Source organism: Lycorma delicatula, chromosome 12, assembly GCF_047948215.1.
Source record: "Lycorma delicatula isolate Av1 chromosome 12, ASM4794821v1, whole genome shotgun sequence".
Taxonomy (NCBI): Eukaryota; Metazoa; Arthropoda; class Insecta; order Hemiptera; family Fulgoridae; genus Lycorma; species Lycorma delicatula.
The window spans coordinates 72,323,259-72,338,274 of NC_134466.1; the positions used below are offsets into that span (position 1 = coordinate 72,323,259).

At 31.7% G+C, this 15,016-nt stretch overlaps 1 protein-coding gene across 2 annotated transcripts in view; it reads right to left on the bottom strand.

The window, feature by feature from the left end:
• The window catches only part of LOC142332820 (uncharacterized), a 52,454-nt gene that overhangs the window by 26,900 nt on the left and 10,538 nt on the right, over positions 1 to 15,016 (bottom strand). For both annotated transcript variants that reach the window (XM_075379435.1, XM_075379436.1), the window contains exons 3-4: positions 13,299 to 13,493; positions 4,833 to 4,970 (exon numbers count right to left, since the gene is read on the bottom strand). In XM_075379435.1, the coding sequence (XP_075235550.1) occupies positions 4,833 to 4,970; positions 13,299 to 13,493 (333 nt within the window). The remainder of the gene's footprint in view (positions 1 to 4,832; positions 4,971 to 13,298; positions 13,494 to 15,016) is intronic.

Consider the following 15,016-nt stretch of genomic DNA (forward strand, 5'->3'; position numbering starts at 1 on the left):
TGCTCCATCCAGCAACCACATTTTGTTGCGTGTGTTTAACGGCAAATTTTTGAGTAAAAGTAGAAGATCAGTCATCACCATTGTTAACCTTTCACGTTGAGCACTTCAGGCATAAAAAACAAACAAATAACTGGTCATCCAGAATACCAGCTCATACATTTATAAAAAACTGATATTGGTGTGAAATGGCATGAGGGTTTTTGAACTGACCATATGTGGGTGTTAAGAATGGCCTTATCTTGTAAATCTGGCTTGAAATGAAAATTGGTGTTTAATACAGTGACCACCTTCAAGAATTTTTGCTATAACTTGTTATTTATGAACAGATTTGATTAATAAGGTATCACCTTTCTTTGTCATAAATCGTTTATCATTTTTTGAAACAACACAAAATTTAAATAAACCAGCGATTGTAAAGATATTAATAATTAAAAAGCATACATGGCTGCTATTATGAAATGGATTGAGAAATCAAGTTTATTATTTTCATACAAGTAAACCTCTACGTACACTAACAGTATAAGACATTTCAACTCTATACGATTAACCATTCCTGAGAAATAAATTTTTATTTTACAAATACAAAATGGCAGATAGCCGGAAACTTAAAGAGTTTCTGGACTTATGTTGATACAAAATTTGTTATTTATTTCTATGCGGGAGACCATTGCCTGAATTCTTGAAATAGTCTTTATAAACACCCTATCTGTATGAATAAACGAATACCCTGTATGATTTTACAAACACCTTTTATGTAGAAATGATAGTGATTAAGTGAATATTACTGATAAAAGTATTATAGATGAATTTAAATAAATAAGCATGAATTAAAAATTTCTTGTTATAATAATTACAACTAATAACTGATTTTTGATATATTTATACCGATTTTATTCATGTCGTGTATCCAATACAAGAGTTATGTATTGAAAAAAGAAAAATATGATTTAAATAAAACACCAACTCAATTATTTTTAATATGTATATTTAACAGAAATACATATATTTAAAATATCTAAGTATAAAATATATATATTTTTATAATATTTATACTTTACATATAAAAGTATATAATACTTCAATTATAATTATGAAAGACTAGTAAAAAAAAAGCAATCTGAAGAACATTAATGGTGAAAACAGGCCAATGTTTCGTTTATTCTTTACAATATATATGCGTATACTTATTTAAACTTTGATAATAATTATTACCTTGTACAGTTATTAAATCAATACATTTCACTATATTAGATAAATGTGCTTTCAAAAAAATTCTGTCAACAACTGCTTATTATTACTAACAAAAAAATTAATTAAAGTTAATCACAAATCACAATATATAGTCAACTTTAAAATTCAATAATGGGCAGAAAATGATTTCTTTTGAAGTAAACTAAAACACACAGCCTCATTTCATATCTCTCTCTTTTAATACCTACACAATAAAAATAAATAATTTATAAATGTCTTAATTTCTCATGGTATTAATTTGTCTAATAATTAAAAATATAGACGATTTAGTACAAAAATATATATTCACTAATTTAAATATGCATAGTAATAAAAAAATGACCCAAAACTCACGCAACACAAAAAGATATATCTAAGAAGTTCTATGTTAAATATTGCCTCGCATTGCTACGATCACATTTTTATGCATGTGCTGAGTCACCTGATATGTTAGAAAGAGATTAACACTGTTCTTATTAAATTGTCTGTATTTCTTAATGAGAGCTTATATTATTTAAGAAAATTTAGACCCATTACATGTGAAATTTGGCCTGCGGTCAGTTTCTTAAATGCAAGGAACTTAAAACAGTGTAAACTCCATTGAGTTTACACATTTTCAATGTTCATGAAGAAATTCGAGCGATTCTATTGTAAACAGATGAGTGAGAAGTACACAATAATGTGATGTTGATAAACAGTAAGAGCAACCATCTTTGATTACAAAAATTTTGTGCATACATTGATGATAAGACATATGATTCACAATCACATCTGTCACTTGCTTCTGCTTGAAACTGTGTCCGAGAAATGAACTTCTAGAAATTATTTACATGCTGGGTCAAGATGCTTATGGAAAATCACAAAATAAAATGGTTGGACTTTATATTGAAGTTTTTTTGACTTTGTACTAAGCTCAAGACGACTTCTTGAAGCATATAGACACTGGGGTTGAGATAGTGGTATCACACATGATACCTGAAATGAAAATACAGTCTATGGTTTTCAGTTTCATGTCCTCCTTATTAATGATAAACTATGTAACTTTTCTTCTTACTTATGTAAGGCATATAAATATCTTAAATTAGTTAAGTTCAATGGCTGTATTATAATATATATTTTGTCTTTATAATATTGTTGTTACTTAATTCAGTTCTGTTAAAAATGTAACTTAAATGCAAATCTAAATAAAATACTTAAAATATAAATAATGTACATGTACATCATAATTAACCTCAAAGTTACTAATACAATATTAAAATAAATGGATCTATCTAAATCTGTTATAAATTACATATAATAAAAATATAATTGATCACACTAACAAGGTATTTATTGAAAGATATTATAATGATCCAGCGGCATAAGTTCTGAATACTGGAAGGTGCATTCATGCACAGTTATTCGAACATATGGAATGGAGACATCATAGCCCAGAAAGACAAAATGGAAGCCGATGTTTTTCACTTGGAAGATCATGTGTGCAGTGTTTCGGGGAAAACACAGAATTTTGCTTGTCATCGTTTTACCTCGATGCTACACAAAAAATAGTAATTATGTTGTGGCAACATCTTAACATCTAACTTCAAATCATAAATTTAATTAAGAGTTTTTTGGAACATATTGTAACTTGTAAACGAAAGGTAGCTCCACCACTACATCCCAGAATGCAAGAAAACAAGCATGGAGCACCGATCAAGACCAAGAAACGCTTGTCAGCTGGAAAAGTTCTGGCAAATGAGTTTTGGAACTCAAAGGTATGCTGTTGATTTCCTGCACAAAGAGCAGTAAATATGGCATATTACTGCCAGTTGCTGGATGACATCAGGACTGCTTATTGCAACAAATGATGCCGGCAACAGATTGACAACATCCTCTTTCTCCACAACAATGCATGGGCACATATGGAGATCAGACTCGCAATAAACTTGCTAAAATTAATTGGACACCTCTTGAACACCCACCATACAGTCTAGACTTGTCACAATGTGATTTCCACAAGTTCTGGTTTATATCTGAATGATCCTCATAATATCATACGTCATTTAGTTTTTATAGTTCTTTTTAAGTTTTTTTTAATGTTTCGCAATACGTATTGCCTCTCTAAAAGTACTGGAGAAATCAGGAAATGCCTTTGGTTCTGATTTTGAGGAAGGGAAATTCTGGACTTTCTCCTTCCCCTGGTAGAGAAGAGGTGGCAACGATTACACATACTGGTTGTGGTAGTATGTGTAAGTGACTAACAAAAGCTGGGACTAAGCATCTCTCAGGATAAGGAGATCCCCTCTATGGAGGATGTTGGCTGCAGGAAACCACTGCATTAAAGACCTTTATGGTATTCCTCTACAAATCATGTGAACTTACCGACAGTGAGGGGGCTGGAGTGCTCAGTGATAAAGAAAACTGGACAAAAAATTAACACGGTTTTGGTTTGATTCATGATGCTGCATTATGACAATGCACCTTGTTACATTGCACAATGAATTAATGAGTTTTTGGCAAAGAAAAACATTCCTGTATTTCTCAACCACCTTATTCACTTGACTTGAGTCCCTGCGACTTTTTTCTGTTCCTGACTTTAAAAAACACCTCAAAGAACACCATTTTGGAGGAGTAGAAAACATTAAAAAAAATGTAACCGATCATCAGAAGGATATTCCGGTTTCTGAGTTCCAACACTGCTATGAAGAGTGGGAAAACTCTTTGAAGCGCTGTGTGGCTTCCCAAGGGAACTATTTCGAAGGTGATAGAGTTCATCTATAATTGGATTGTAAATAAGAAGTTTTTCTGAACCAGTCTCATTACTTAATTTACAGACCTCTTATGTATGTATCTCACATAACTCAAACACAATTAGTCATAGGATGTTGAAATTTCGGATTTATGACTGTTATAACATCTAGTTGTGCACCTTCCCTTTTGATTGCAATCGACTTGGACCAAACTGTTCAAAAAAGCCCAAAATCCAAAAAAATTGCATTTTGTTCTTAACTGCAATAATAAGCCCTCGTTGAGAGCTTTTCAACAATATACCATATGGTACCTTATTTCATTGGTTCTAGAGTTATAGCCAAATAAAATTTTGATTAATGAAATATTTGGATCTTACAAGATGAAGGAACATTGGTTTGAATCTGACTTCATCTCCTTTTTTTTTAATTTAAATATATTTGTTTATTAATAACATTAACTTCTGACAGTAAAAGACTTTTTACAATAAAAAATATATCAGAAATTATTAATAAAATAAAATTCGATGTAATTTTCATGTATATGTTTTTTAATAGGTGTACAAGGAAGTCATGTAGGGCCCACATCAGATTTTTTACTAAAGAGTTTAAGCCTTTACTAATAGTAAACTCTATTAAGAAAAAATTCAATGTAACTAATGACAAAATAATAATATTTCTATATTTCTGTGCAGTCAAAAGGTATGTTTTCAATTGTGAGTCAAATGACTTTTGGACTATCTGTTATAAAGATAGTAAAAACCACACCACGCTTCACTGTACGCTTTGGAGTTAAATAAGATCAAAAAAATAAAATTACTAAATCGTTTAAAATACACATTCTACTAAAATATTAATTAGGTAATCAATACATACCAATGGTACTGTTTGTTTTAGCAAATGGGTTGGCCAACTTTGGAGGATTGAGAACAAACAGGTTTGAACTTTTAGTAGATGAATCTGCTAAACCAGGATTAGCCAACTGAGATGGTCGCAGCACAGGTTTGTGAAACGCTGTAAAAAAGATTACTTTTAATATTTGATTTAAATAGAAATACAAAAGAAAAAGCACTGATTATATTTCAGTTTTCACTAATATCTTATCATTTGAATGAAAATTCAAGTTCATTAAAAATGTTAATTTATACAAATACAAGAGGTTATCCAGAAAGAAGTTCCGAAGTGTAATTATTAAAGAATATCAAGAACATACTAACATAAAATTTCTACAGCTCTCCACAAGTATAAATCTTACTCTATTTTTATACATATTTACTCTGTCACTGTTGAGGCACTTATAACAGAGCTCCAGAAATTGTATCCTTTCAGCATAGAATGATGGCATCAGCGATGCAAGCTCATATTAATGACTTATTTGACCTTGCAGTCTTTGCAGAACTATCTAACAAGGTTTTAAGACATAGACAAAACAGATGATAGTCATCCAGCACAAGCTAGACTGCACAGGGGAATATCAAACTGTTCCATGCCAAAGGTAATGAGGAGTTGTGTTATGGCAGGCCAGTGTATTAGTGAATTAACACAATGCTTCACGTAGGGAAGCCATCTTGCTTGCTGTTAATCGCATTATGCAGTTTTTTTAGCATTTTGCAATACACATCACTATTATAATTTATACGTAATATAGCTATGAATTATTGAAGAGGAAAATGACTTAAGTAGATACAATTCATAAAAATAAGAAATTCAACCATAATTCATCATATGTAACACAAGAGCAGTGATCTCGTCAATCTTTGGCTTCAAAGAATCTTTCGCACTGATGTCCTACAATGTTAATGGAAGAAAAACGTAATTATAATTTCATCATGACGATAATATTGAACCTAACACTGGCAATAAGAACAAACCAGAGACGGTTGAATTTTACAATGCTACAAAATATTGTGTAGACATGATATATAAAATGAATGGATTGTATAGTTGTGCTCAGAATACGAAAAGGTGGCCCCGATGGCAGTTTTTTACAACCTACTAAATATTGCTGGAATCAACTCGCATACAATTCTAACAATATACATGGCAACACTGAAATGACAGCATTTCATTAAAATGAAATTTTATTCTGAAATAACTGCTGAAATGACAGAGCCTAGACACATTTGTTAATGGAAGACACCATGTGAAAATGCGTTTTACATCAAATTACCTTCCAAAAAATTTGAAGAGGAAAGCAGAAGATATTGGAATATAGAATGAATATATGAATCAGAACAAAAGTAATGATGACCCAGTAGGCTGTAAACAATGCTACATGTAAACAAGACAACAGGATGACACAAAACTTTTGTAGCAGGTGCAAAAGTTTTACCTGTTTGAAATACTATATACTAATTTGTGTAAGAAATTACAGGGAATGTAAAAAACCATTAAATTTAGAGGAAATAAAATATATAATGCAACTGAATATTTAATTTCAGGTAGTTTTGCATTTGAGATTTAAAATGTTTAACTTCAATAAGTAGACTCTACATTATAATTATTTTACATCTAGATGTTTGGTAATATTGGTACATTAATTTAGAAATTACAATATCATAATAAAAACAGATTCTCTTAAAAATAATGTATCAAATTCACCGGTCATTCAGTCATTCTTTTGGGATGAAGACAGAATCTTGAAAGTTAATTTAATTGGAAAAGGGATAAAATAAAAAGCAAACCACTGCTGTAAATTACTAAACAACTTTGGCTTCCAAATTTTTTATTTGGTCCTGACCAAATAGAAAAGCTATCATGTAGTCAAAATTTACATGCTTGTACTCTAAACGCTTCAATAACTACCACATCACCTCACTCAAGAAGGATTTGTTCCTTCACAGAGTAATAGTCGAAGGAAAAAAGTTTCTTTCAATGAAAAGCTAAATTTTGATAACAATTACTGTTTTGTACTGCTATCAGCATAGTTCTTACAGGAAAGATTAGAAAAATAAAGATGCAACAGTGATAAAAATGTATTTCATACTGGAGACATAGGATTATAATATTACACAGATTCTAATTATTAGACATGTAGTAACCGTTTTCATTACAAAACCAAACCTTTATTATTACTCTTTAACTAATATAAAAACAAATATGACATATAAATCAATTTTAATAAAATATTTCAGTCTTTTAAATGTCTTTTTACTAAAAATGCATAAGCGTATGTAAAATTACTATGAATAAACACCATAAATACACCACATTATATACACCTGGAGCTTATATTGCTCTAGGTGTTCCAGAGAATGGAACTTTATATGTCTATTCGTAAAATTATTATCGGAATAAATTTGAATTTGAATTAATATCAAGCTTAATGTAAACTAATCAAAGTACAAGTACTTAACAAATCCATCGATTCACATTAGTTATTTGAATAATATCTCAGGTAATGTGTTACCTTAGTCTTAGATTAAAACTGATGGTTGTCACTGTTACAACTACGCCAACTATAATAAAAGTGTGCCGACTTAAGTCGATTCATTGTTTTCAAAATTTACCTATTAATTTGTGTGTATTTATATTCTAAATTAATTGTTTTTTTCTAAACATTCAATATTAGAAAATAAATAATTTATACTGAACAAAACAAAAGAAACAAAATTTATAGAGAACCAAAATTGAAAAGTTTTTTAGAAAATTTAATGAAAAGTGTAAAAACATTCAAAAAATAAAATATTTCATTAACCTATTAAATCTATGAGGGTTATATATGAGTAATCCAATATATAACCCAATAAGGGGTTTGCAACCAATAATCCAATAAGGGGTAATAACCAATAATCCAATAAGGGTTTGCAACATTTATTCTGACACCATAAAAATGTAAATTTATTCCTTTACTACATTATTTTCCGAGGTTGTACATATTTTCCCCAACATTGGGGAGTTCGCGGATCCTTTCTTCATAAAAGGTTTGAGGACATGTTGCAAGTCAATTGTACTATCAACTTTACTTTGCTGTTTCTCTGGAATCAATGTCCTCTCAAAGCCTCTTTCAATAACCCAAAAAAATGAAATTGCAGCGAGATAAATACGGACTATATGGGGAGTGTTCTACGATTTTAAAAGTAAATTTGATCCTGTTTATTCCAAACATTAACGCCATGAGGCCTGGTGATATCGTGAAGAAGAATTACATCTCTGACCGATGCGTACTTTGTTCCTGTATGCAGGTTTAACTTTGTCCTACAACTAACAGTAAAGCGCATCATTGACAGGATGATGCATCATGAAGAAAATCAGCAAGCAATATGCTTTTCTGATTCCAAAAGATTATTGAAAGTACTTTTCTGACTGTCGGACACATTTTCACTTTCATAGGGCAAAGCTGCCACTGCTCCATACTAAGATTTTGACTTTTGTTTTTCCCTGACTTTCACAGACTTTTTCAAAATTTTTCTCTGACCCTAAAATAACTATGATATAGATGAAGTCTAACAATATTTTTCCAAACAACATTCAAAGTAGTTCATAATTGAATCATTCATTTCAAAAACCAATTATGTCCAATGATTTTCATACGGAGCAAAGCGGGTTTCTGAAATAAATGATTCAAATATATTTTTTCAACTTGGAAAATTAGAAAAATGGTGCTACTTTACAATATCATCGACACAAAATTAATCTCAATAATATGAAAATATATTTCACAGTAGAAGTCTTCAAATATTTCTCAGTAAAAATGTCATCAAATACTCATCTCTACTCAATTCTAAAATACTCAACTTGAAACAAAAATTATTTAAAAACTTCAGAGTTCTTGCACACCCATAATATATATATATATATATATATATATATTTTACCAGCATGAATACTACAGAAAAATCAGTGAATAGGATTTGGCTAGACGCTGTCCAATTCAATGAGATTTCAGTCATTTTTGATTGGATTCAATGGATTTTTTAAACAGGCAGTTGAAATCTTTAATTTGTAGCATTCACGCCACCATTACTATATATAATAAGGTTATTAATTGACAAATTGGTTCTTGTGTCCAAAAATCACTGAAGAATCCAAATTTGAACACAGAGCTTCATCTCAAATATACACTTCACTACTGTAAATTTCAAATTTGAATCAGATGTATAATTTACGAAGTTTTTATAAAATTTTGTTTTTTCCAATGATTGAAGCCTCTTCGGAGAGGAAAATACATAAGTAAACATTATATTTTTGTAATTTTACTGCTCAAAAAAAAATTGTTCAAGTTTTCCCTGACATTTTTACATTTTTCAATAAATTTCCCTAACTAATAATGATTTTTCAAAACCTTCCCTGACTTTCCCTGATCAAAATTTTCTTTGAAGGCCTGGGGAAGCCTGCAAAAATTATTTTCTTCATCAAAATCAATTCAGAAGCCTTCAGGAGATTTCCTTCAGGCCTTTTTCTGATTTTGAACCAAAGCTCTTCAAACTCATCTCTCAAAGACTATATGGATGTGGAACTGATGGAGGCTAGTGATAATGGAGCGAGCACTTCCATAGCAATTTCATCAATCTCAAGATGCTGATTCTCTTTGATGAGATGGTGGATAGACTAAGTACTGTCGTCTGTTTCACTTAATCTTGAACGCTATTTGCAACTCAATTTCCGCATCTTCATACCCTCCTTTAAATTTACTGGAACTGTCAGACTCATGCAAAGTGACATGCTAAGCTGAATGCAGTCTAGTCAAACCTTCAGAGGGAGATGCATACTCATTTTTCAGAAACTTCACGATAAGTTGTACTACTAACAATGAACTTCTTCCTCTGAAATGACATTGTTGATCAGAGAATGCAGAGGTGGCTGAAGTATCCATCTCCCTTCTCATAACTTCATCATTAATATGCCTCCCGTTGCACCAGCCCACTAATGTTCATATGCAAGCTGTGAAGATACTTTATATTTCACTACTCTCATTTTATGTACAGGGTTATCATAAAAGAATAGTGCGGTTTTGAACATGGTTTAAATTAAAACAGAATTACTTAGAGTTTATGTTTTTTATTTTTCAAATTTGTCGTCTCAAACATTGTTTTACATAATTAATAAATTTCAATATGTGCGCCCTTAGTTGCTTGACAAATGTCCAAACGATACTCAACTTCTCTCTAAACATTAGTTAACATTTCTTCGTTAATGGTTGTCATTAATCCTATTTTTTAAGTGGTTTAGGTCGCAAATTTTTTATGTATAAATAACGCTTTTGATGTACCCCCACAAGAAAAAATCGCAAGGTGTCAGGTCTGGACTCCTTGGAGGCCAAAGTATGGGTCCTTGCTGGCCTATCCATCGATCTCCAAATTTTTCATTCAAAGCGTCTGTGACCAATGCATTGAAGTGCGGAGGACCACCATCTTGTTGGAAATGAGGTTGATGAATGTTTTCGAGTTCATCCGGCTGAGGAAAGCAATAATTGGTTAACATGTCAAGATACACAACTCCATTAATTGTTTTTTCAGCAAAGAAGAAAGGCCCTACTACACAATTTTTCATCACACCACACCAAACATTAACTTAAGGCAAATCGCGTTGTTTCTCAATAATTGCGTGTGGGTTTTCAGAGCCCCATATTCGTGAATTGTGTTTGTTAACACATCCATTCACGTGGAATGTAGCTTCGTCTGTAAAAATTATATTGTCTAAAAATGATTCGTTTTCACTTATTCTGTCCGACATTTCAACAGTGAAATTTTAATGTTTTACACCATCATCAGGTTTCAATTCCTGCAGTATCTGGATTTTATAAGCGTGTAATTTCAGTTATTTATGTAAAACTTTGTGAACTGTTGATTTTTGAATACCTAATTCAACGCTTCGATGGGGGATGGACTTCCCAGGACTTCTAAATTGCCGATTGTCTAACTGGTTCAACCGTTTCGTCTGGTACGCTTGGTCTGCCGGTTAATTTCTGTTTCTTAACTGATCTGATTTCTTCGAATTGTTTGAACTGACATGTTATGTTATTTTTGTGTGGTGGATCTCTTCCGAATTCACGTCAAAACGCACGTTGAACTAAAATTACGGATTTTAATTCAGCCATCTATAAAACACACTTTGCTTTGTCTTTATCCAAGAACATAGTAACTCGCTAAACTCACCGCAACAACAATACAAGAGCTGACGTTGTGGATACAACTGCTGATAAACAAACTTTTGGGTTGGAGGCTTTCAGGGATACCAATATAACATCTACAAATTTCCCTACAATCTTCCTATGAATTACTGAAACCGCACCATTCTTTTATGATAACCCTGTATTAATGAAAATAAAAATTATTTAAAAAGTAAATCACTAAAGTTATATTTTAATAATGGTGGCACCATTATAACAAATATGGTGAAGGGTAAAACAAATACACATCAATAAAATTATCAAAAGATCCATAACATGTCATTTCTGTAACATTTTGAGATCATATATAAATCAAATAATAACACAATTTTAAAATTTTACTGATCACCTCTTATATACAAATATAAAGCATGACAAATATATAAATAATTTATAAATATTAAAAATAAACAATAACAAATACAAAAAAATTACATTTATAAATATAAATACAATTTCGCATGTGAAGAGGTATATTTTGAAACTGATCAATCGTTTAAATTGGCATAACTCTCTTAATAACAGGCTCAGTTATAATCAATTTTTTTTTGGGGGGTTTCTGGTTGAAAAACATTGCAGCGTTATCATTGCCCAGACACGATACATTGTTGCAAAAACAAACAGATATTATGTTTTACATCTTAAATAAAAAATAATAACTTTCAACTGCTACATAGAAATTAGCATGAAGAACCCATACACAATATATTTAATTAAATATCTGAGTATAAACAGACGACCTTAAGAAATAACAACACCCGATCTAAAATTCCCTCATCGTTGTCCAGGATTTGTCAAATGTTTTGGGGCAATTTATATTTAAGATGCAAGGCCGCATAACTTATGCAATCTACAAGAATGTGGCGCAGCCAAGTGGCTGTCGCATCATATACATAATGAAGGGTTTTCTCCTGACATCAAAAACTCGTGAACACTCGTATGTCCCAAACTTAAGACTTGCTACTCTGCATGTTGAGTCCCATGGCAATATAAAGATACTGTTTTACAGAATTAATAAATGTTTCATTAGATGTTTTATACAATTAATAAAGTCAGATGTAGCAATACGAGCAGTGAAGTACAGTTGACTACATGCTCTGCATGCTCATTTTACCCAGAATTCCCATGTGACTAGGGATCCAGCAGAAACCCACTTGGGTGTTGCAGTAGTTCAACTCAGCGATTGTATTATAGATCTCTGTAACAAGAGGATATTTAAAATACAAATCTTCTAATGCCTGGAAAGCATAATAGACCAATCCAGAAGAGTGCACACGTACCAGAGCTAGAGCTAAATACAACTGGGTTCATGCAGGTTCCCAGAGAACATTAGAGACTCACTACATAGTGCCATTCACCCATCAACATGAAGGTTTCTACCTTGGGTTACGGTTGCATTTTATAAGATGTTACAAAACAATCAAGTGTAAATGTAAGCAAAATATTGTAGGATGTTGTGCAGTTGTGTAAGGGTATACTTTGTAATTTGTGTTGTGTTCTTGGTGTAGTATATGCGTATAGTGTAGTGTTCAGCTCTGTGTGTAGTGGGAAGAAATTGCAGAGGCTAGACCCATGGGGACGCCAACCCTCAAAGTCGTAAAGAATAAGACTCCCCATCGAGGAATCATGTCAACCATCAGTTTCAGATGCACAATTCAGATGCAAACAAAGGTAATGCATTACCAAACACAATATTTAAATTACTGATAACAAATCAATGAATTTTATATTGTATTTTGTATGTCTACATTGAGCTTGCTTTAATTTGATGTTTATGGTGCTTTTTGTTAGTAATTACATATATACAGGTGTTCCGGAAGGTGTTGACCAAACTTCAAAAAACTGATTCAAGACATCAAAATAAATTTTTTTTAAATCATGAGAACAAAAGCCCAATCTTGCTTCACGACAATAAAAATATACTACCTGTAGAATAACAGGGAGCCAATGATATAGAAAAGCCACAGTACAATCCAAAGATGTAGTGACCACATGATAATTAAATTTCAAACTAAAAGTTTTTTTAAAAATTAAAGTATATAACAAGAATTGCAACATTGTTAAGTGAATAACACATTTAACAAAATAGTACAGACACAGACGATTTCAAGTTATCTTTTTAATTATTTAAGAATATGCTTTTCAGAATAAAAAATATAAAAGATGTTTCACACTTTCTGAAGAGAAAAATAAGTTATATATAAAAAAAAGGAAAAGATTAAATTACGTACATGGTGATCTGTTTTCCATAGGCCGAGTACAAGATTTCGAAAATAAATTTCTTGGAAAGTTATTTGTCAATGATGAGAAAGTCGGGCTGCATACTGATGCGCCAAATACAGATGAAGAGGATGATGCTGAAGTTGATGCACAACCTCCTCCAAGAATTGATGGCCGCAAAGGTGAAGTATGATTCATTTTATTACCTGATAAAATTAAAAAAAATTTTTTTTAATAAAACACACTACCTGAAAAGTAATTAAGAAACATTTTTAACCTTCAGTCAATATAATACAAACAAAATATTTTATCCTTTGTATAAATATACATAATTATATTTGTACATCTGAAAAGTTCCCGAACTAAATTAAGTAAAAACATAGATTTAAAGATAAACAAATTTATTCTCATCAGCCCTCTAGATAGAACCCTTCTCTAGTTTTATACTCATTGCAGCGCCAGTAAAGCTCCTAACATTTTAGAGAAATCACTTTGTGGGACTGCCTTCAACTGCTCAGTGCAAGCCCTTTGAGAGCAAGAGAGTCCAACTGCTCGGACACCAGTACTCAGGCCGAATGCGATTCAACGAATGCGACATGTCAGGCGTTTCATTACTTCCAAATAGAGTTTAGAATTCACGGTTTGATCAGTTATGACAAATTCATGATGAATCAGGCCCTTTGAGTCAAAGAATGCAATCAAAATCATTGTTTTCACTCTTGATTTTTGCTGCCTGACTTTCACCAGTCTTTGTGCTCCAGGACTCAACCAAGCAGTGGATTGACATTTTGTTGGCGGATCATATACAAAACACCAGCTACAATTGTTTGCAAAAAAAGGGGTGCTATCAGCAGTTTCAATAAAGTCTTAAACACAAGAAAGATGGACATGTTTTTGTTCTTCGGTCAAGAAGATTGGAACAAAATGAGACTATACCTTTCGGCAATTCATTTTTTCTGTTAGAACTGTATGTACCGCGTCTTGAGTGATGTTTAACTCTTCTGCTATGACCCGAAGGGTATGATGGGGTTGTTCAAACAGGAGCACGCACAATTTTACAACATTTTCATCGTGAACAGCTGTTAACGGCCTCCCACTTCGTTTGTTGTCATCCAACAACTCTTACCATCTTTAAACAGCTTCCACCACATGTATATTGTAGTACGAGATGCGGCTTCATCACCGAATACTTGCTGTATCAGAGAATAAGTTTCAATGAAACATTTTTGAAGTCACAACACAAAATTTTATTGCGTTTCTCTGTTCCATTTCACAAGCTCGCACAAGGTCAAATGAACACAATATATGTGGCTGAATATAACTCAAGACAGAAATGACAAAACATGATGAAATTTTGAAAACACACTTGTCAGACATCATACTACATAGTTCCTTGGTTGTCCCGAGAGAAGGCGCTACTTGTATCGACCACAGAAATTTAGTTTGGGAATTTTTCAGACCTACTGTGTATATACAATGTTTATATATGTATTTTGTTTATATATAAACAAATTATATAAATGTATAAATATGTATTTATATGTATATAAATGTAACACAAGACCAGAACTGAAAATTACAGTTCTTGGCTGAAAGATACAATTTTCTGTTCTGGTCTTGTGTTACCATTATTTATTAAAGTGGGTAAAATAAGTTAAGTTACTAGATGTAAAAAAATATTTAGTACAAGTATTTATTGTAACATTATTTCTTGTATTTATTTTTCAAA